Source organism: Phyllopteryx taeniolatus, chromosome 12 (genome assembly GCF_024500385.1).
Source record: "Phyllopteryx taeniolatus isolate TA_2022b chromosome 12, UOR_Ptae_1.2, whole genome shotgun sequence".
In the NCBI taxonomy this organism is placed as follows: domain Eukaryota; kingdom Metazoa; phylum Chordata; class Actinopteri; order Syngnathiformes; family Syngnathidae; genus Phyllopteryx; species Phyllopteryx taeniolatus.
In genome coordinates, this window is record NC_084513.1 from 14,223,566 (window position 1) to 14,247,315 (window position 23,750).

Below are 23,750 nucleotides of genomic sequence, written 5' to 3' on the forward strand. Positions count from 1 at the left end.
TATATAATATAATAAGTAAAAGTAATATTTATTGTAACTATCTTTTTCTTAAACTTCATCTTCACAGCATTAGTTAGAGTATAATATTTAATATATCAACAAAGATAAAAGTAATATCTGTGGTTAACTATTTCTCGCTTTTCGGCGTGTTCGGATGTTGGTATTTAGATTTACGGGTGCTATTGAACGCATCATTAAGATGAGTAAGCTAGCCGCAGTAGCTGTTTTCGGTTAATTGTTGACGTGTGTGTTGAGCAGTAAACGTTCGATTCAGCATACAGTAATTCTGTTCGCTTTAACCTGGAAAAAAAAAACTTATGTCAATTTATTTGCTCAAGAGGACCAATACATTCGATTGTGTCAATTAATTATTAATAATCGCCACCGGAAAATTCGAACACGATTTACAGGTAATGGCAGTATTTCCAGGTATTTGACGTGTACTAACATGTAACAGCTTGATACTTTGCAAATAGTTGCGCACTTATGTATTACTTATGATTATGTTAGCTATTATCTCTAAGTCGTGCACGAAAACACCATCCAGCGAGTCTTAAAAGAATGTTGAACCCTAGACCTTGTACCTAAATGTTGGAAATTGCTTTTACTTCAGCTCTGCTGCTGTCATGAAAGAGAGTGTGTAGAGAGAAATCATTGCACTTGCCTGTGTGCTAAAAAATAAGCACATCTTAATCCGAATAGAATAATGTCCTAAGTCAATAAGAAACACCAATGTACTTGCTACAAATTCGTTTTTTCCATCATGTCTATGTAGTTTCTAAATTCGTTCAGGTCATTGTAATGTGCAAAGGTTGAATCGAGGCAAATGGACTCTTCTTGTTTGTTGATTTTTTGTTTTTTTTTCCCTTCTTGTTTTCTGAAAACGTTCAAAAAGGACTTAGGCAACTATTGTATGCTGTTAGGTTAACAATATGGAGTGCAGCCCGACACAATATTTGATTTGACTAATGTTTACAGACAGTTTGTGGCTGTCTCCATTTCTGTCTGATAAAGTGTTGGATAACATCACTGGGAGGTGGTCGTATTATTAAAATGCATATTATTCTCCCACACTAGAAGAAATAGAAAGTCAGTGGAATGTACCAAGCAATTCTTCACTCAATTTATATAAGTCATATTACCTCGTTAAAATAATACAACAAATATTGTGTGTGATGCCCAATCGAAGACATTTTCAAGACCATACTAATTTTAAAAATTACGTAGGCACTTCCAAAAAGGGAATATCTTGTTGACGGTTCGCCGTTTGACTTCCAAGTTGTTCTAAAAAAAATCCCCTGGGGGTGCTCAAATGAAAACCAGATGAACAGGCAATGCTTCATTATGAATTATCTTATCTACCACATGTAAACAGAAGCAAAGCAATGCAAAACTTGTTAGAGCGTCTGCCTCACAGTTCTGAGGACCGGGGTTCAATCCCCGGCCCCGCCTGCGTGGCGTTTGCATGTTCTCCCCGTGCCTGCGTGGTTTTTTCCCGCGCACTCCGGTTTCCTCCCACATCCCAAAAACATGCATAGTAGGTTAATTGACAACTCTAAATTGCCCGTAGGTGTGAATGTGAGTGCGAATGGTTGTTTGTTTATATGCGCACTTGCAATTGCCTGGCGACCAGTTCAGGGTGTGTCCCGCCTCTCGCCCAGAGTCAGCTGGGATAGGCGCCAGGACACCCGCAACCCTAGTGAGGATACGCGGTATGGAAAACAAACAAACAAAAAAGCATCTGCTTAATTTTTTATGAACACTTCAGCTTTCTGCTTTACTGTATTTTAATGTTTGTCATTGTGGTAGTACTTGGAGAGCTGAGTATTTTTCAGGTGGTATTTAGTGTAAAAAGTTGTGGTATACAGTAGGCTCACCAGATTTTGGGCATTTGACTTTGGAAGTGCCATCGTACATCAATGTGGAAACAAAAAAAGAAAAGAAAATTAAAACAATGTTCTCTGCACTGTTGTTTCTGTTTTTGCTGTAGATGGAGGAGTTTATAAATAGTGACAAGGGACGGGTAACCATCTATTCCATCGAAGGCTGCCCACAGTGCCGGCAGGCTAAAGCTATTCTGGCTGGTTTGGGAGTTCCGGTATGTGACGTTGATCTCAATGAGCATCCAAAGCTACAGGCCCCTGTGAAGAAGCTGACAGGACGGATCGCAGTCCCTCAAATATTCTTCAACAACCTTTTTATTGGGGGCAATGAAAAACTGCAGAAAATGGTGAGGAGACAAAACGTTTGATAAAACAACACATTTTGGCTTGTGAACTCGGTCGGCAGAATGGAGTTGTTGATCCTTGTCCCGTTTAAAGGCTCCAGAGGAGCTTCAAAAGTTGGTGAAGATGGTCAAGGAAGAACCTCTTACAGCCGACACGCTACCGCTACCAGAGGGGAAACCATCACAGGGTGCTGCTATGGACACTGATTGTGGTGAAAAACGTATGTGGCACAATGTATAGTTTTGAAATAAAGGAGTTGTGGAAGTTTTGGAATAAGGGGCATACATAACTAAAGGATGTTACATCAGAGATATGTACACATTTGACAAGAATACAATGCAGGTGGGACTTTTGCCTCTCAAAATGATTCGAACTATGTCTTTATGGCGCTTCCTGCCAGAGCTATCATTGCACACTTACAGTTGTTAGAATATTAGCCAAGTGGTTAGGAAACTTGCTGGCACATGTGCAACGTTTGGTCGTTTCGAAATTAAGTGTGTTAACAGTGTGTTAATCTCCTGTAAACTAAAGTTTCAAGGCTAGTCGAAAGTGCGCTCTACAGAAGGACATTGTACAGGGGTATTCGCAGGGGATAGGGACCGAGCCTGACATTGACTAGTGAATTTCGGTGAATAATCAATGCTCCCCTCAAATGTATTAAAATTGACTATATTATTAGTTTAAACCATAACCATAAATAAAACTGTGAAAGCATTCCAAATGCTTATCAATGTCTTCAAACATTACTGTAGCCTTAAAAATACAGTACATAAACAACTTACAGCTAAAGATTCTGATAATGATGATGAATTACTGGAGCGGTGCAGTCTGCTGTGAAGCAATTCACATTTGTTTTGCAATATAAGAGAAAATTATCAATAGGTGAGTTTTACTGTTAATAAAGGAGGATAGCGGCCATAACAACGAATATTTGGGGGTTCACTGTAGTTACAGTTATATGGTCTTTATAGAAGTGAAATGATAGCGCCAAAATCATAGTATTATAATATAGTTACAGTTGTCAGGGCAATGTGCTTCTTGACAATATTGTTTTTGGTTCAGTTAAAAAAAATAATACAGTATAGGACACTACTGTATACGGTATGTGGCGCCTCAAAACATTGTTTCCTGATAAGAACACCAGGGGTTGCAGTTTTTGCATTGCAACAAGTCGGTATACGTGCGAGGGTCAATTGCCAGGTGTGCGAGTGTGGTCGCTGACTGTATTTCTTCTGCGATTGTGCAGTTTTGCTCGGTGTGCAGCGAGCCTTACTATGTGAGCATAATGACATGGAAGTACAGTGTATGAATGCGAGAAATGACCTAAAGTGTGCAAGTGTAAAGTTTCTATTGTTGTACTCTTGTCAGTTATTGACTGTGAGAAAGATGGCTTGGCTGACCTGGTTGCGGAACTTAAAGATGCCAATTTGATTGGCACTCAGAGAATGGGGCTGTCTTTGTACAAGAAGAGCTTCTCGAAGGACCAACTACTTGCCTGGCTGCAGAACGACAAGGGCATGGGTAAGCAAGGCTAAAGATCCGTAGTAAAACTGTCCCTCTTGTTTTTCTATATGTAATTCCAGTCTGAAGCTCATGTCCACAAAGGCGTGGTCAGTCCAGTTTGGTCATGTCGAGCCTTGACTGTAGCCCTATGTGTGCTAGACCAGGGTCAGGCCCTGGGTGTTGGCCAGGCATTGTTGCTGAAGAAGTACATGGTCATTGCCCGAGACCGTGGGGAGTCGGATAGCAGATTTGGAGCAGCCAGCAGGGACACGTTGTACAGGTTGATGGAGGACGACCCGCATTCAGCGCTGAACGCAGGACAGACGGCATCCTGCACCCCCGCCGAGGGTAGGTCGGGGTTCTGGACCGGCTGTGGCCTGTGTTCACGTGTACCTTTTATGCTCAAGCTGACTGTCCTTCAACCTTTTTCAAACTCTCTTTTGTCGCTGCTGCTTGCTCACTTCATAAGTGTCTTTTGGATTGCCGTGTGTCACCTGGTAGCTTTGGTGGTAGGAACTAGATTTTGAACGATAAACTGTTTGGACGAAAGTCTTGGGACATACTGGTCATCACTCTTCATTGGTCACTCAGAAGTTGGGGTCAACCCAATCAACTAGCTGAAGAAATAGGAACATTACAGAAAGAAACAATCAAAATGATTTTTTATATAGAAATGAGCTAGGACTCTGTCTTCTGAAAAGTATTTTCCCATGAGTTTTATTTTTTTAAATTGAACTACATTAGCCTACTGAAAAAAAGAAAAAAATTCTACAATATTCAACTTTAGTTACATGGATCTCATGGGCTTTACTCACTTCTAGTAAAGACAAAAAAACAGTGACATGAATTCAGAGATAAATTACATAATATTCAAGAGCACTCAATCTAACACCTGTGTTCTCTAGGTTACATTGTCTTCTGTAGGTTGAGCAATGTGAAATAATAATGCAAAAAAAAAATGACTTGATCCTGTCTGAATCATCAAAAAAATAATCAACCAAAATGCCTCAGTTGATCTAAAATGATCGGCTATTCGAACGTGATTGAAATACTGTTGGTTAAAGAATAAGGATATGTCCTAAAGTGCAGTGCAAGTGAAGCCTATATTTTACCACCATTCTGCTTTGGTTTGCAGTCTCGCTTTGTACAGTATCTTTTAATTAACGCTCCAAACATATTTGAGTGTTGCTGATGAGTTTGTTGTGTTTTTAACTGACTTTCAAACTAATCTGTGCTGCACAACAATACTGTCTCTTGAGTGTCAGTGGGAAGTACTTTCCTCTTGCATTTCATTAATTTTTTTTAAAATACTGCCTATCATGTTAAGGATCACGGGCGAGCTGGTGCCAATCCCAGCTGCGTGAAAGACAGTGTCCACCCTGGACTGGTCCCCAGTCAGTCACAGGGCATTGTTTGTTATCATGTCTTATAAATAAATGCATGTTTTTTGTTTTTTTTCTCTTCCTCTCTTAGCGGCTGAAATCTCCTTGCTTTTACGTGAGCTGATTCTCAAGTTGTTCTCGGAGCATCTCTCTGCTGACGGCAAGGTGATGCGTTGCTTTTGTTAACTCGTTGTTTTATCAGCAAGTGGTCCTCGCTTTACGACAGTTTTATCCACTTAAATCGATCAAGCCATTTTACCATATTGCGCACAATATTTGCGCATTTCAGGTTTATAGTCCTTGATCATTGGCCGGAATAGGGATACACCCCTACGTTTATTATGCCAATGGCTTTCGCTGTCGAGGTTGCTGGAGCAACAAACTCCAAGTAAAATTACCCAGCCTGAATCTATGCGAGACACCATATTATAATTTCTTTGGAGTTTTTTGACTTGAAAATGTACTTGAGTAACTAGCTTAAAATATCACTAAACCTGATATTTATTGTAATGTGTCATTTTGTAAATAAAACTGTCACTACATTATTGTATATTATAATAGCAATATAGTGTCAAGACATCGTATTGAATCAATTAAACATCAAAAATGAAATGGAGAAAAAAAAAGCTGTCAATATTTTGTCACGCGAAACTATTAAAAGTGAGGGTTTTCGAAAAGCTGATTCATGAGAGATTTAAACATCGATCTATGTGTAATCACTAAAACATATTGTTTTATATCAAGAATATATGGGGCCAGTTCCAGTTCAGACAGGGCCACCGCCACTTGGCTCACGGTGGGCCCACTAAACAAGGCTTAATGTCAGATCCTGAAACGAGCAGCAGGTGAAGGTGTCACTTTGTCCAAATACTATTGAAGAAAAGAAACATCTTTTACCCATTCCGATGTCCTTCACACTTTCATTAAACTACACACATATATTGAATGATGACACACACACACACACACACACACGAGAGAGAGTCAAAGTGATGGCATTGTACCCTGTGAGCTATCTTCATAAAAATGGTTTCTGTTCTTGAATGGAAGTCTTCACTTCAATCACATCTTGATTGTTTAATTTTTAAATCCACTGTGTGTGAAAGTGCTGAAAGGTAAAATCCTTTGTTCCAATACTGATATTCTTTCTCGTTCAGTCGGTGGACTACAAAGGCATGTCAGAAAACCCAGCGTTTCGGCGCTACTCTGAACTTGCCATTCAGCTGCAGAGGGTCAAGCTCCTCCCGTTGTCCCGGGAAGAGACGCTGGCCTTCTTCATCAACATCTACAACGCCTTGGTCATCCACGGTTACCTCCGCATGGGGACTCCCACCAACAAGTGGCAGCGATACAGAGTAGGGCCTGAACCCTTTTAACCGCCTCATTATTGCCTAGAATCCTCCAAAGCTCCGACCCTTTTGTATCTTTTTTTTTCTTCTTCACTTTATAGTTCTTCAACTACGTCAGCTATCTGATTGGTGGGGAAGTCTTCACCTTACAGGATATTGAAAATGGGGTTCTGAGAGGAAACAGGAAAGGTCTGGCGCAGCTTCGAAGACCCTTCTCCAAAACAGACCCACGACTACAAGTATGCCGATAGAAATCTCAGATTATTTGATTTACTGACAACAGACGACAATCGAAAGCAATCTGTTTTGTGACACTCCCTAGATTTCAAGTTGTTAGAATTGTTGACTGTCATACAAGTGGACGCCAAAGAAACTCACTGCATAATAAAACTAAAGTCTCAAAGTGTGGTACTGTACTTGTACCACTGGTGGTATGAGGGCTCCCTCTAGTGGTACACAAAATAATCACTGTCAAAGTACAGTTCAGTTGTATTTAACTTTTGAGTAAAAATTGTTAAGAGTAAAAAGGTGAAAAGTTTGAGATCCACTGATCTAGTTGATCATCTATGTATTACTATAGCGGGGTTGGCAAAGTATGGCCACATATTGCCCGCTACATTCTTTCACTTGGCCCGCCAAGTATTTTTTTTCAAAAACATGTTAATTAAAATTATTCATAAAAAAAAGATTTATCTCATCAAATTATTGTTTAATTGATTTATTGTAAATAATAAAAATATAATATAAAAAGCACGGCACGGTGGATGACTGGTTCTGCCTCACAGTTCCGAGGACCCGTTCAGTTCAAATCCGCCCTCGCCTGTTTGGAGTTTGCACGTTCTTCCCGTACTTAAGTAGACATGATTTGCTTTAGCGGACCACATAAAATGGTGTGGCAGGCTGGATCTGGTGTGAGAGCTGAGATTTGTTCACGGCTCGCGTGATGTCACACATTTTTCCACTGAATTTAACTTTTGAGGTTCCATTTGTCCTATAATAAATAAATTGGCAGGGCTTTAGTTTCACTTCTTCCTTGATGCCCCTAGGTGGCGCTCAAAGATGTAGAACCGCTCATTCACTTTGCCTTGAACTGTGGCGCTAAAGGCTGCCCCCCCATCAAGACCTACACACCGCAGGTATGTTTCCAGTGCTTTTATCTCAACCACTTCAACTAAACAAGTCTGTTTAGAATAAAAAGTAAAGTAAACTTGACTTAGCTTCTACACCCAAACTAAAATTTGTTTTACTTAATTGGGGCAGGACATTGACTGCCAGCTCCGTACGGCAGCCGAGGCTTTCTTGGAGAATGACGACGCCTGCGTGGTAGATTCGGGGAAAAAAGAAGTCCGACTCAGTCAAATTTTCAAGTGGTACAAAGTCGACTTTGGAGGAACTGATGAGAAGGTAGATGACGACAATATCTAGTGCCCTGATCTCCCACCATTGATTTTCACAATGGCCCCTTTAAATTAGCCGTGGAGGCTTCAAATTCAGTTCTTGGTGCTCCTCTGTCTTTCTTTCAGCTGCTGAACTGGGTGCTGAAGCACATGAGCGACTCCCCCAAGAAGAGCAGCTTGAAGGGGCTCCTTTCTGCAGGGAAGACCAAAGTCAGCTTCCTCCCGTACGACTGGAGCTCCAACAGCAGTCACTGAAAATAGGCTGACGTCCTCTCATAGCTCTTTTATGTCCTGACGATGGGCTTCCCTTCTCTTCTTCCTCTCTTCTCTACCGTTTATGCAAAACCCTTATCAACGGTGGGAGGGAACCATTTGCACTTTTCCGTCTAATTGTACTGCTTTTTCAGGTGTTACACACGCAACACACTGTTGTGTCGCAATATAATTCAGAGAATTTGCACATAATATTTTAATCCTAGACATATCATCTGCATGATATTTAATCATTTTAATGCAACATCAGAAACTCAGGAGTCTTGCATAACCTAAAATGGATAACTCTAATTAAACAGGCTCATTTTCAGAATTTTCTAAGAGTGGATCATTTTCAGCCCCAAAAAAAGAATTTTAGTGTCAAATTAGCTGTAGTTTTAACACAAAGGTTAAATCAAGGTCTGATTTGTAATTATTTTTTAAAAAGGTGGTGCTCTTTTGTAGGACTGAGCCACAGAAGCACAGAGAGGGGAATTGCTGTGCATTCCCTCACCTTGATCTTCCAAAATGTGTTGTGAAATACATATCAGAACTTCCATTCACAGGATGTCTACTTTGATTATTCCTAAAACCTTTGTATGCACGCACACAAAAATACAAAACACCTAGTGTCCATATAAGGTGATGTGTCCCAGTTCGGTTGGACCTGAGCTTAAAAAAATGGCATAATAATAATTCTGTTGTCTTCTATATGGTAGCTCTCTGTTCATTGTGTGACCCGTGTCCATTGCATCTTAAATAATCATTTATAAATAAGCCTAATAAGTAGTTTCCAGTTATAGTTCTTAAATGATTGATGCATTACTTTAAGGCTAAGGTTCACTTTGTGTCGACCATATATATATATATATATACATATATATATATATATATATACATATATATATACAGTTATAGTTCTTAAATGATTGATGCATTACTTTAAGGCTAAAGTTCACTTTGTGTCGACCATATATATATATATATATATATATTTCTTTGCTTAATGGTCATGATGAATCCTGTTTTACACCTACAAACTGCACCAAAGCCATAGCAAAAGCAGCATGTTGAATCCAAAATGCATGTAGGAATTAATGCAGCCTGAAATCCTTGAATGCACTGCCTATGTTTCTGCCTTGTTCTTGGACTGTACATTTTGTAGAATAGTTCTTATATTTCTTCCAATGCAGGGAGGGTCATTATTAAAGGACATTGTGTTCAGCCACTTCTTCTGCATAGAGATGTTTCCTACTCTCATTTACTCAAAGTGATCATTTATGATATGCAATTAATATACTTAAAGTAGGCAGGGCTGTTTATATTGAGAAACCTGTACATTTCCTTCACCCCTGGTATCAATCCATCCATTTTCTGCACCGCTTATCCTCTATAGCACAGGTGTCAAACTGCTGGCCCGGGGGCCGGATCCGGCCCGCCACGTCATTTTATGTGGCCAGCGGGAGTATGCATCAACTTTGTTTCTCGCTAAAATACCAAAATTGCAAATCGGCTTCACTTTTAAAAATGTTGAGATGTTGCAAGCATTTTTTTGTTACCAACCCCCCTTTTAAAATAAAATTGATTCATACTGTAGTTGAACAGTTTTTACTGGCTTCTGATTTCAAAAGTAATTATTCATTAATTTGTGTATATGTAATAATATGAGGCAATCATATGGCTTTGCAGCCAGAACGGCCCTCCGAGTGGAACCATAACTGCGATGTGGCCCACGACTAGAGTTTGACACCCCTGCTCTATAGGGTCACGGCGTACTGATGATGCAAAAAAAAAAAAAGTTTAAATACATTTTGTTTAGGAATTAAATATGCAATGCTTAAATAAAACAAATATACTGAATTGGCTCTATTTGTTCATGTTTAATTAAACAGATTTTAGTCACTTTATGTAACAAAAATAGTTTGGCATTAAACCATAATTCTTTTTTTTGTTTTTTTTGTTTTTACATTTGTACACATAAATAACCTAGTCTCATACATAATAAAAAAAAAAAAATATATCTAACATAATGACCTTGAAGATTTGTACACAAACAACAAAGTGGCCCATTTAATTTTGTGTGTTGAGTGAGTGAGCTAACTCTTCTTTCCTACGTAGTGAAATACTGAGGCGGTCTGGGCAGATTTGGATCATTTCATATCGTTTTGTGATTGCTTGAGTAAATACCTCCATTAAATTTTCCATAAACTTAATCACTATGTGTCAGATCTTGAAAATAAATACACATGATATTACTCTCAAGCCTTTTTGATTGGCACGCTCTGCTCAAGGGTGATGCATTTGGAAGACTGTCAGAGAAGAATGAATATTAGTACCCAAAACAGATGAATTTCTTTCAATCAATTTCTACAACTTAGACTGACTTTTACGGACTAGCTAGCAAATGGCACAAGCGATCCAAGAGGATGTGGCTCCTTGGATATTTTGATGGTTCAGATGACGAACAAGCACTGAGAAACAGTCAGAGCCTTATTGGCCCACATACTGTATCTGGTTGGTCAATGTCTAGACTGAATAAGACCAAAAAAAAATAAAAATATCAGTGTGTTGCACTTCAGTTTCAGTCCTCCTCGTATCATAACCAAAGTAAAAAGAAAATGTACATATTTTTGGTCAAACGAACAGGTTTCGATAAGGCGTGTTAAGTTTCGTCTTCAGAGTCAAAACCAAATAAAGCGGAGCAGGTGTTGAGAGCTTTGTGTTTCTGGAGTTCTTGTATGCTGCTGAAGGAGGCGAGACACTTATCGCACCTATGTCTGATCTTCTGTTCATGGTTACTTTTGCTCTTGTGTGTCTCGTTCCTTGCCCAATGATCCACCTGGCTGTGAGAACTACAGGGCTGACTTTGCGGGTGAGCGTCCTTGTCCATGTCTCTCCTCTTGCGCATGGACAGCTGAGACTCGTCCATGTAGGTGGAGGGCGGCAGCCTGGTGAAGTGCATTTTGTAGAAAGGCGCGTAGGAAGGATCTTGAGGGTTGAAGCTCTTGTGCTCGGCGATGAGCGGCTCCTCCAACTTCCGGACGACCTCGGACATTGTGGCAGCCTGCTCCAGGTCCTTGACGTTCAAGGGATCCGGAGGTGGCTTGACACAGGTAAACCTGAACTTCTTTTTTCGATGGGGTTTGTTAGTGCTTCGTTTCGACACTTTGCTTTGTTTCGCCTCCTCGAATCCGTTGACAGGCTTTTGGCTAAGCTCTGCCGCCTTCAAAGAATCCGCCCCGGTGTCCGGCGCCTTCGCCTCACTGACTCTTTCGCTGAGATTTCCGACAGTAGATTTCTCAACTCTCAATCTATCCTGTTTCATTTGCTTGCTCTGTAGCCATATCTCCTCAAACTTCACCCTCTGCTTCCACGGAGCCTCGTCGCTTTGCCTTTGCTGCCGGTTGAGACCCAGCTCCAGCTCGTCCCTCTGAGGAGCCGGGACGTAGTGTCTCCACTCGTGGTCGAAGAGGCTTATTAAGTTGGAGAACTGCTTGTCGCAGTTGGCGAAAGCGCACACGGGACTGAAAGGGTCATGGGTGCTCATGTGCGCTTTCAGTTCCTGCAACGTCAAGAAGCGCTGGTCGCATTGCGCGTGGTAGCAGAAGTGTGGCAGGGAGGGGTCGTGGCGCCTTATGTGCTCCTTGTAATACTGGACAAACTGGAGGTTGCTGTTGGAAAGGAAAGCAACAACAACAATACGGTAAGAGCACCAAAACACTCACTGGTACAAGATCAACAAGATGGACGAAATCAATTCAAACACATACCATTGAAATCATTAACAGGATGGGAAGTTTATTTCTTTTTGCATTGCCAAATAAATTAATGCACGGTCGGTGATTTACTAAAAGACTGTACAGCAGAAATGGCAAAATACTGACACTGTACTTAAGTAGAAGTACTGATGCTGTGTTCAAAAAAACTAAACCCAAAAAAACCTGGTAAAAGTAGCAGTACTGATTCAACCACAGTGGTGCCTTGATATACAAGTTTAATTTGTTCCGAGACCATGCTCTTATCTCAACACATTTCCCCATTAAAATGAATGGAAATGCAATTAATCCATTCCAGTCCTTAAAAAAAATAGGGGTGGGGTGGGGAGGAATCTAATTAGAGGCTTGTAATTAATTACTCAAATAATCACATTTTAATCATATAACAATATTTGTGCTAAAAAGCAACATGGTTTAATTTAAATGGATTTTAGAGCTGTGTCACAGGAATATTATTAACTCTGGAAAAATGCATTGAATTGCATTTCAATACAAAACAGTACAAAATCAAGAAAATATCCCTGGCCAAAATTAAAACAGACCTAAAGTCAAAGTGCCATTTTAGGATTTTTTTTTTCAAAACAGTATTGCCTTTAAATGGTTTCTGTGTGGTAGTTGGAAAGTTGGCTCACATGTCAGAGAGCTGAAGTGCTTCAGTGGTATGAAAACTCCCTTCTGCACAATTTGTACAAAGCCTACTTTATTACAGTATTTTAATGTTGCCGATTATGGTGTCACTCGGAGAGGCAAGTATTCTTTTAGGTGGTACTTGGTGTAAAACGTTAGAGAACTGCTGATGTCATTTACGATAGTGATGAAATTTCTTTTTATTTTTCCTCCACAGAGGTTTGAAATTTCTGACTTTCCTGTTTTTTTCCCAGCATAATTCCCAGTTATGTTTTCACTTAATAAGCAATTGGCACATTCAACATGTTCACCATGCATAACCTCTGCATTGATGAATGAAATAGTTCAATTCTTACCGAAAGCAGAAGGTGCATTTGTGCTTGGCCCAGATGAAGGTCTTATCCAGCACCTGGTCTTCGCTGAGGTGACATCTGACGGCATGCTTGGTAAAGTTGCTTCCGTGTTTCAGGAACACCCGATCGCAGGACAAGGAAGGGCACAGCAGAAACTTGTAGATCACGTTATAGCCGTTTTCTCCTGCCTGGTCCACTTCATCCTCCTTTCTGGTCACAGGAGCTTTGACGACGACCAGGCCGTCTTGAATGACGACCTGGTCGTCCTTAAAGTCTAACTCTGTTGTGGTGGTGTCTTTATTCAACCTCTTGGACTGGGCCTGCATCTTCCTGATGACAAAGCGGAGGTTTCGGATGATTCGATCTTCCCTACTAAGGCTGGAAACTTTGACTTTGCAATGTTTCCGAGGTTCCTCGTTTGAAGTCTTTTTTTCACTGTGAGCCTCAGCCTGCTTACTCCTCGTCCCGTTTGTGGTTCCAGCTCCCTCGGCATCAGAGTCTTTGTGGTTCTTGCACAGTTCCTCTATGTGATCCCAAATGTGCTTTTTGCCTACAACGAAGTGTTGGAAGCATTTCCCGCAGATTATACACCTGTTCCGCCTCTTGAAGTGGGCAATGGAATGCCTCAACACATTCAATCCTTTATAGTTTTTCTTACAGGAGCTACAGTAGTAACTCAAATGAGCATACTTTTGTCCTCGTTCAGACTTTTCCTTCCACGTCCTCACCACTTTCACCTAAAACAAAAGACAGCTGATTAATATGATATATAGAGAATAGCCATACAAAATTTAATTGAAAAGGTACTTGGGGAGGGGGCATGTATTGTATTTTGTGTCAATGTATTTTTAATCATTTGTTTATAATTTTTGTGCCTTGCATCAAAATAAGTCTTTACATGAAAGCAGTCTTAAAGCAGATTTAAAGGAGCAATTTGTCAATTTTAAAATACAACCTAGTTAGACAAACCCAAATTAATGAAATGATGATTTTTCTTTCATGGTGAAAATTAGTTCCTATAGTGTATAGTTTTGGCTTTAAGTGACGAGGGCACAAGTTTATGAATTGACTTTGGATGGTGACAGGTCACATCATTACATCTTTGAAGGCAGATGTGAGAAATGTCAGTGATTAGGATTGCATGTTGTCATCTTAAAAATACTTTGAATTAAAAAAAAAAAAAAGAAAAGAAAAAAAAAAGAAAAAGAAAATTAAACTGCTGACAAGATAAAACATGGGTCCAAACAAATTTGGGGATGGTAATAGTAAAAATACTGACCTTTCTGTTTGATTTTTTAGTGTCGTCAAGGATTGGCGGCCCTTCCACAATGTCATTATTGAGTGCGTAGGATTCTGGAGGGTGCACTGTGTCACTGTCACTGTTTATAGGCTTTAGATAGTAACTGTGCATCAGTTCTATTGGAGAGCTCTGTAATTCCTGGAGTGGTCCATCAAGCTCGGGGTCAGCTTCAACAGCTGGGCTAACAGTCTGAGGCTCAGCAAAAACAGCACAACTATGGGAACCTTCCGCCAGGGTTTGACCGCAATCCTTTATGTCCTCGGGTTGTTTCTTCATCTGTGGACTCTCACGGTCATTCTCCAGGTGAGGCATTTGCTGCTCTGTGCTTTCTGTTTCAGATTTCTCTACAAGCCCAGACTCATCCTTGGGGAGGGATATTTCATTATCAGGGTAAGAGAGTTCCCATCTCTGGGCAGGCTTCCTGCCCCGCTTTTTCCCTTTCACTACGACCACCTTCTCTTGGATGGTTTGAGGCGCCTCCAGCCTGGGAAGACCTTGCAACCATCTCTTCTTCTTGCCTTTCCTTTTAAAAATTTGGCTCTTCACACATCGGGACAAATATTCTCTCTTTCGATTGACGGGGAGTTTGACAGAAGTACAATTTTCCCTCTTAGTGAGATTGTGTCTTAGTGAATATACAGATTTGCTACACAAAGACGTGGGTTTGAGATTGTACATGAACTCTGGATCATCACCTTGGTCCATGTCCTCATCAGACAAAAGGTGGACTTTCCTTTGCAGTCTCCTGCGCCATTTTCTCTTCTTCACAGGAGCATTACTTGACAAGCTTACCGTCTGGCTATCAGAAGTATGTTCCAGTAGAGGGGGCTGTTTCTCAGATTCAGTCCCAGCGCACTTGCTGGGCAAGTCTTGAGCGCAAGAATCATTTACGCAGACATTTGCCAGCTCCTCATCACAGCAGCTGTCCTCCTCCTCTTCTCCCGTCATATCATCGATAAGAACATCCTTCATAACGCTGTCATTTATCAACTCCAAGCAGCGGTTCCTGAGGGCCAGGATGCTCCAGAACTCTGGGTCAAAAGAGAGACGTTCTTTCAGCATCTGAAATATGAAGAGATGCAACATATTTACAAATATAACTTGATTCCAACTATGGGTGCAACACGTTCCAAAAAACCTGGGACAAGTGGCAAAAAAAGACTGAGAAATTTGAGGAATGCTCATCAAACAACTGTTTGGAACATCCCACAGATGAACAGGCTAATTGGGAACAGGTGGGTGCCATGATTGGGTATAAAAGGAGCTTCCCTTAATTGCTCAGTCATTCACAAGCAAAGATGGGGCGTGAGAAAATAGTCGAAAATAGTTTAAGGACAATGTTCCTCAACGTACAATTGCAAGGAATTTAGGGATTTCATCATCTACGGTCCATATCATCATCAAAAGGTTCAGAGAATCTGGAGAAATCACTGCATGTAAGCGGCAAGGCCGAAAACAAACATTGAAAGCCCGTGACCTTCGATCCCTCAGGCGGCACTGCATCAAAAACCGAAATCAATGTGAAAAGGATATCACCACATGGGCTCAGGAACACTTCAGAAAACAAATGTCAGTAAATACAGTTCGGCGCTACATCCGTTACTGCAACTTGAAACTCTACTATGCAAAGCAAAAGCCATTCATCAACAACACCCAGAAACGCCGCCGGCTTCTCTGGGCCCGAGCTCAACGAAGATGGACTGATGAAAAGTGGAAAAGTGTTCTGTGGTCCGACGAGTCCTCATTTCAAATTGTTTTTGGAAATTTTAGACTTCATGTCGTCCGGGCCAAAGAGGAAAAGAACCATCTGGACTGTTATGGACGCAAAGTTCAAAAGCCAGCATCTGTGATGGTATGGGGCCGTGTTAGTGCCTATGGCATGGGTAACTTAGAAATCTGTGAAGGCACCATTAATGCTGTATTTTTTTGCACAATTGCAACCGGCATTACCAGATAACTAGCAACCCTTTACTGCTCAGTGACATTTTTTTTTTTTTTTTTTGCCAATGTCTTTATGTCTCCAAAGTGTTCTGTAAATTGACTGTCTGTTGTCGTACTAGAGCGGCTCCAACTACCGGAGACAAATTCCTTGTGTGTTTTGGACATACTTGGCAAATAAAGATGATTCTGATTCTGAAAGGTACATACAGGTTTTGGGAGAAACATATGCTGCCATCCAAGCAACGTCTTTTTCATGGACGCCCCTGCTTATTTCAGCAAGACAATGCCAAACCACATTCTGCACGTGTTACAACTGTTTGGCTTCGTACTAAAAGAGTGCGTGTACTAGACTGGCCTGCCTGCTGTCCAGACCTGTCTCCCATTGAAAATGTGTGGCGCATTATGAAGCGTAAAATACGACAACGGAGACCCCGGACTGTTGTACAGCTGAAGCTGTACATCAAGTAAGAATGGCAACGAATTCCACCTACAAAGCTTCAACAATTAGTGTCCTCAGTTCCCAAATGTTTATTGAATGTTGTTAAAAGAAAAGGTGATGTAACACAGTGGTAAACATGACCCTGTCCCAGCTTTTGTGGAAGTGCTGCAGCCATAAAATTCTAAGTTAATGATTCTCTAAAAACAATAAGGTTTATCAGTTTCAACATTAAATATCTCGTCTTTGTAGTATATTCAATTAAATATAGGTTGAATATGATTTGCAAATCATTGTATTGTTTTTATTTATGTTTAATACAACGTCCCAACTTCATTGGAATTGGGGTTGTATATACAGAATATACAACGCGTCCCAAAAAGATTGTGAGTATTCTAATTCATCCAAATCATTGTATTTTCAGGGCAGTGAATCGATCGCAACAGGACTGTCCGAGTTGTCTTAGAAGACGTTCACATCCAAGAGGGTAAAAATATATATATTCAGTGCATTGCAATTCTTCCCCCCGACGTCAGGATAGAGCGGAGGGAGGCCTCTGCCAGTCAACTACACTAATACGGGTGGAATCGCCCAGGTTAGTAATTCCATTTAGATGTAACAATGCTCATGGAGGCACCTAAAATCATGTTTGTTATTCGTTAGAGGCTAAATTATTGCATCTCTTTTCGAGGGAAGATGTGTCATTTTCTTTGGGACACGGTGTATTCCTTCTTTCTCCTCATCCCACCTGCAGAATTTTGAAGCGGACGTTGGTTGGGACAAAGCTATGGTGAGGATGAGTCTCCTGGTCAGGATGTTTGTACAGATGGTGCACCATTCGGTAAGCTTCCAGGCTTCGCTCCAGGCAGAACACGAGCAGGGCGCATGCTCGACAGATCTCCAGGTCTCCCGGCAGGAGGAAGGTAATGGTCTTGGAGACCAGAGACTGAGCGACACTGTCAGCTTGCACGTCACACAGCTGCAAGGCCATGGCACAAAGCTCCACGCAGACGTGCACTCCGTCGCCGCCCAGCTGTCCCAACAAACCCCAAGAAGACAAATTGTGCATTTAAAAAAAGTTAATTTGAAATCAGAAGCCATGGAAAACTGCATAAAGCAAATATTTAAGTATACAACATTGAATTAATGTTAATGTTAAGAAGGGATTTGGTGGGAAATTTTTTTTACGATATCTGTTTCAAAGGGAAGAAAAATTGCAATTTTCAGTACAGATTTTCTGCCAAAACATAAGGAACAAATCCATTATAAAATTCTGTTGCGACCAGATCTGGCCCCAGGGCCTTGAATTTGACACCTGTGCTTTAAGCGATACAAGTGGTGCAGGTTTACAGTTTAATTTGGATTCCCACATTGAGAGCACTCCCAAAATAATGAAGTATGTTTGGAGCGGCCAGGATCTCAGTCGCACCTCGTTGGTGACAAGTTTGATGAAGGGAAAGATGGCGCGGACATTCTTTGCAGAGGAAGCCAACTGCATGCACTCAGTCAGGAAGTCCTGTGTCGACGGGCGGGCTCGAAGATGCAACCTGCTCCAGATGAACACTAGGTCCCTGAGAGAAAGCAGTAGACCACTTTGATTCATAAGCATAGCTGTTTTAATATCATAATGTATGAACTAATCAACTATAAACCCCAATACTGAAAAAAGTCAAAAGATGTATTTATGCATGAAAATCAAATGTGTACTAGTGACGTAAAAATGAATAACTTCAATTACAGTGGAAGTCAGACCCCCTTGAAGACGTACAATTTGTAATCCAACCAGTGTGAGCATCTTGTGGATTAAGTCTGCTTGACTTGTTCTCCCCATTTTTTTTGTAATGCCAGCACAAAGGGAACATATGAAGACAGAGGAAAAGTATGTTGAAGAAAACAGTCCACGTCTCTGTCCTGGCTGTCTACAGTAGTACAGTATGAGCAATAATACTTGATCAATTTCATATATACAGTGCCGAATGAATATCAGTTTCCTAGTACATGCCAACGGAGCAAACACAAAGTGCATGATGTGTTCTTTCTCTGGCTTCCAACTGCGGCTTATTACATTTAGCAATAACTATAAAAGAACATCAGGTTCTTTTAAAAAGTCAAGGTTTTGGACTGTATGGGCTGATCTTGAAAAGGCAATACGAGCAAGGTGGCCTACAAACTTGGCTTGTTGAAGGATTTCCAAAACGTTTGACCCAAGTCATACAGTTTAAAGGCAATGGAACCAAATACTAATGAAACGTATGTAAACTTCTGATTTTGAAGAAATATTATAATAAATAATAGTCTAAAAACATCCTTCTCTCATTATTCTGGCATTGAGCAAATAGAAATAGTTTTGGTAATCCTACTTGTCCTAAAACAGAAAAGGTTTAGTCTGATTTCGTCAGTGAGGGAAAAAAGAAGAAGCTAGTATGTCTTTTAATATAGCGCGTGTAAACATCTGGTTTCAACTGTATAAAAATGTAGTCTGCATGTTTATATGGTAAATGGTTGCCTCCATTGCAGACAAATACAAAATAAATAAAACATTTTTAAAAAAAAGCTCTGCATTTCTAAATCTTACCATATGTAGTACATGTCACCCTTGTGTAACTGCTGGGTAAGGAAGGCTTTGCACAGTGACAAAAGGAGCTCATCTTTTTCGACTCGCTCTGTGTTACAGATGATCTCCACCGCATCCCGGCCATCTAGCTCTTCCATCTAAAGAGGAAGAGGTACATTATTTTAACCTCATCATCCTAACAATTCACTATGCGTTACCATTATTTGAAATTATTGACTTTACATATACTGTAGTATAAATTCAAAATCACTCCTATGTACATATTATTTGAGGTTGGCTGCCTTTTAGTTTTAAATGTTTACTTTTTAATCACACAACTAACAACTTGACATGCAAATCCGGTACTCAGTACCTGCTTGTGCAGGTGTTCATGCAGTGAGGCCTTGTAGAGACAGGTTAAGTAAGCTTGATGGAAGTACAAATGTTTTCCAGGCTTGTGCTTCTCCAGGCAGACTCTAGCCAGGGCCATAGCTTCATGTATTCTCTCACATGCTTGCAGATAGCGAATCCGCAGTTCCAAGAAAACAGGGAGCTCTGAGCTTAGGTAATCGTCAACTGTGCAAAGAAGAAGAAAAAAAAAAACAGTAGGATATACACTATTGCTATTAACAACATTTTTGTTTTGCGTTTGGTAACAAAAAGTAATCAAATTTTACCCTCTTTGGAAGGCAAATCTGTCTGATTTAGGATTGCTTGCAACACCCGATTCTCCCATGGACCACCAGCTTTTATGATCAGCTTTGCATGCTGAAGATATACATTCCTGTGCCTTAAAAGCTCAGCATGACATGCCTACAAAGACAAAAATGTACAATGATGAACAGGTCCAACAAAATGTTGATCTACTACTAAAGGGTAAGAGAGGCAAGATTTGTAACCTGATAGGAGTCTAGGATGTCTTTTAAAGGCTTTTCCCCAAATTCCTCTATGCTGAAAAACAGCAGAAGCTCAAAGATACTCCTGGAAGACAAGACAGTTCCATTAGAGAAGTGAGCTAAAGCAGTGGAAGAGCAATGTTGCATGGTTTTATTAGAAGCACAGAGAACCCCCACCTATTGGCAAACTCACCTACTAGTGCTCCCCCCCCTATGGGACAACAACTATTTTCACCCATCTGCGTACCTTTGTGCTTGTTCTGTAATGAGCCAAGATGCCGCCAAAAAGCGAAACGTGTAGATCACTATTGGCAGTGGCGGAAGTTAACAGGTGATGGCTAGCTCAAAGTCAGGTACAGTAAAGGGTGCCACACATCGAGCGACGGGGACTAATTCGTCACGCAGTGTGCGTGGTTTGAGAACTGTTTTCATGAGTGGCTGATCAGTTGGCCACTGTTTTGCCGCAATTCAAATTTTGATTCGCGGCTCACAATGTCACAACTCAAAGCCAATAAAAATGCACGAGTTTTCACACACACTGAAACGACATTTCCAGGTTTTTATGCAAGCGAGATACAGAACAGCCACCTCGCTGTCCCAAGCCAAATAATTGGCATATATAAAGCATCAAATACTGTGTTTTACATCAAAACTTAACTATATTCATAATGTATAATGTGCTTGTGGATGGCAAAGCAAAGCTTGTGACAAAAATGTACACGAACGGCACGTATCTCGGTGGGTAAATTCAAATGAATGGAGTCAGCAAGACGCCTTTAAAATATCCACACTTACGCTTTTATTCTCACTCGCGGCCTTTATCTTTAGCGACCCGCCTCTTCCTTAACTATTATTCTATCTTTTTATGGTTTAAGAAATGTAAAAGTACAATATACTGTCTATACAGCATCAAACGCCTATATAGGCCTTGTATTCAGGGTGTCCATATATCCAATCGCTCAGTGTGTGAGGTCTTTTCAGCAACTCTCATTTTTATGCGATGGTCCGGTCCAGTTGGGTTCGACTGCATCGCTCAGTCTACAGCAGGCTTAAGTGCCCAACTAAAGCTAGAGCGTTTGTGATACACTGCATGTATTTAAAAAATGAGAATATCTATGCATTACCGAGTCAAAAATGTAACATAAAAGCTAAATGTAGTTATTGATATTTTTATGGGTTGTGAAGCTGCAACATCATGCCAACATCTGGTGCCTCTATTCGAAATCAAATCTCCTGTAAGCTCTTTTATTTTTAAAGGTAATGTTGGAAGATGAGATTGAAATATAATAATTGTGGTATATTGAGGGTTTAAACTCAAGTGTTAATACTGGCAAGTCTAAAAAAATTCTAGGGGGCTATTGATTACTCACAGAATTTTGCTATTTGCGTCAGGTCTTGGTCCCTAAGGGGGTTCACTGTATAAGTAAAGAGAGCACTCACAAGGCCAGACGGCTGAGAATATTGTTGACGTGCTGACAGTCATCGGGGAATTTGGCCGTGGCTTTTGTGAAACCGCACAGTGCTGTCCGCAGCACCTTCAGTTGAGGAAGAGGAACCTGCCATTGGCCTGTGTAGGCTTCAACCAACTGTACATCGGGAACATGAGAATATCCACAAACATTAATAATAAAAATATTGCAATACTCCCTCTCACGACGAGCTCCACTTTCCAACAACCAGCACAAGAAATTGTCACATTCTACTCTGTTAAAGATTAATCCTGTATTGTCAGAGCAGTACATGTATTGTTCAGCCTTAAAAAAATAGCTTCAACAGGTGACCACGTGTTAAAGTCAAAGATGAAATTGCTAAACTAGAGCAGTGATTCCCACCCACGGTTCTATGGCAGATTGGCGTGCTTAAGTTTCACTTAATTGGTCTGAAAATGTACTACAAATAAAAACGTTTTTTTTCCACCTATGCCAATGACATATAGTAGTACAGACAGAATAATGAACTGTTTTACGAGTAGATGGTAGGAGGTACAATTAAATCTGTGCATCCACCTATTGCCATTCATACTACAGAACACTAGCTTTGTGCTCAATTTACCAGGCCCAGATTTCACAATAAGCAAATACATTTGTAAGAAAACTAAGCTGGAATCATTATTACTTTAGTATATATATATTGTATACTCTTTGTGACATTGTTGTTTGGTGGTGTGCCGTGAGATTTTTTTAAAATGTAAACTATGTGCCTTGGCTCAATTTTGGTTGGGAAATACTGAGCTAGTCAATTTTGGTTGGGAAACACTGAGATAGTCAATTTTGGTATCTGTCACCTTTTCAAGTGTGTACATATGTCTGAATGCAAATATTTTTTTTTTATAAACGGAGTCCAATATTTTAACCAAAATTGTTATTGGCGACTAAATAGAGCTTTATACAACAATAATACAATTCCCAGAATTAAAGTGACACTGCTCTCTGCAAGGCAACATTGGGTCCATGACGTTTGTTAACCACTCGTTAGCATCAAGCTATCACTGTAAACAACCAGCCCGTGAACCGCACGATAACGTTACTTTTTGGGGGAGTAACTTAACCAAACGTTTATCTTTAGTCTGTGTTCATGTAATATCTCAGTTTCATTTCTAGTGCCTATATGACAGATTTAGCATCAACTGTAGCTAACCAGAAGGCTAACGTCAGACAGGAAAGCTAGTGATGTTTGACCAGCGTCAACACAACGATACGCGAAGAATATCGAACGTAAATAGTTCCAACGTACCTCACAAAAAGCAGCGCAGTAGTCTTTGCTTTTTAGGGCGGACACATCGCTGCAATAACGACTGCACAATGAGTCTAGAGCTAATTCTAGCCCGTCCGTTTCTATATCACTTTCGCTGTCCGCCATACTGGCTACCGCATCCGGCGCATACTCCGAGTTGCCAGGTCGCATACATGACAGCCTCCAATCTGCAAACGCTCATACCTGGCATCCCAACAATTACAATCAATGTCGTGACTAACAAACAAAGACATCTGCGGCACTGACATCTTCATTAAAATACCGAAATTAAGCACAGCTACTTTATGACGCGCGTGTATAAGTAGCACACGCAACAAAAAGTAGTCGTGGTTCATCACACGACTTTAAAAAAGTCTCGAAGCAAATTTTTAGCTCGTTGCTGGGCCGTTTGTCGACATCGGTTGAAGGTGACATCTTCACTTCCGGTCAACACAAACACGCATCATGCAAAAGTGTTCACACTAAAAGCCGTGTTGGCCAAAAAGTACAAACTTTTGATAACTACACAACCTCAGGTTATCACACATTTTCACGACAGAAGTTAGTTTTCATTCAGATGGCGTCCCAGTATGTGTTACCTGAAGTCAGTTGATTTTTGATTTTGACACTACAAAATAAGCCCTTTTTTAATTTTTAAAGGATATGCACACACAAGCCTGTTTTAAATATTAACATGAAAGTCTTGTGGCGGGTTATCCATTAGTTTGGTCAAAAAATACCAAATTCTTGACCTTGGTGTTAAGATGCCATCCACCCGTATGTAAGAGAAACCCCATGATTTTGAATAGCTAGCCTTGCTAATGTTATTTTTCATCTAACATATACTAGCTCAGCAACAGTAAGAAATGTATTACATATATATTATAAATGTATTTATCAGATTAAATTGCTGTAGTGATAGCTAACTAGCTACCTATCCAGAAGAAATGAACAGTTAAATATGAGTGTCACAGCAAAGGGTATGAATACGTATGACTGTGTGATATTTCAGTTTTTCTTTTT

The 23,750-nt window shown here is 40.4% G+C and overlaps 2 protein-coding genes across 3 annotated transcripts; one reads left to right on the forward strand and one right to left on the reverse strand.

Annotated features, from left to right (window-relative positions):
- The first annotated feature begins 185 nt into the window (after positions 1–185).
- On the forward strand, positions 186–9,352 carry zgc:152951 (uncharacterized protein LOC569013 homolog). 2 transcript variants are annotated; one of them, XM_061792009.1, is made up of 11 exons: positions 186–429; positions 1,991–2,230; positions 2,322–2,448; positions 3,597–3,749; positions 3,891–4,079; positions 5,205–5,278; positions 6,271–6,468; positions 6,564–6,701; positions 7,509–7,598; positions 7,723–7,866; positions 7,986–9,352. In XM_061792009.1, exons 2-11 carry the CDS (start codon positions 1,991–1,993, stop codon positions 8,112–8,114), a joined length of 1,482 nt encoding a protein of 493 aa, XP_061647993.1. In that variant the 5' UTR covers positions 186–429; the 3' UTR covers positions 8,115–9,352. The 2 variants fall into 2 exon arrangements, with proteins under 2 accessions (XP_061647993.1, XP_061647992.1); XM_061792008.1 differs by having other exon boundaries at positions 187–410.
- A 624-nt stretch (positions 9,353–9,976) lies between these two features.
- On the reverse strand, positions 9,977–23,180 carry LOC133486603 (zinc finger protein 654-like). The gene is made up of 11 exons (XM_061792007.1): positions 22,728–23,180; positions 21,435–21,580; positions 19,998–20,079; positions 19,776–19,911; positions 19,472–19,674; positions 19,120–19,256; positions 17,974–18,115; positions 17,293–17,577; positions 14,147–15,229; positions 12,871–13,604; positions 9,977–11,782 (listed from the first exon to the last, which is right to left on the reverse strand). The coding sequence occupies exons 1-11, from the start codon at positions 22,896–22,898 to the stop codon at positions 10,774–10,776; spliced, it is 4,128 nt and encodes a 1,375-aa protein (XP_061647991.1). The 5' UTR covers positions 22,899–23,180; the 3' UTR covers positions 9,977–10,773.
- Between the last annotated feature and the right edge of the window lie 570 nt (positions 23,181–23,750).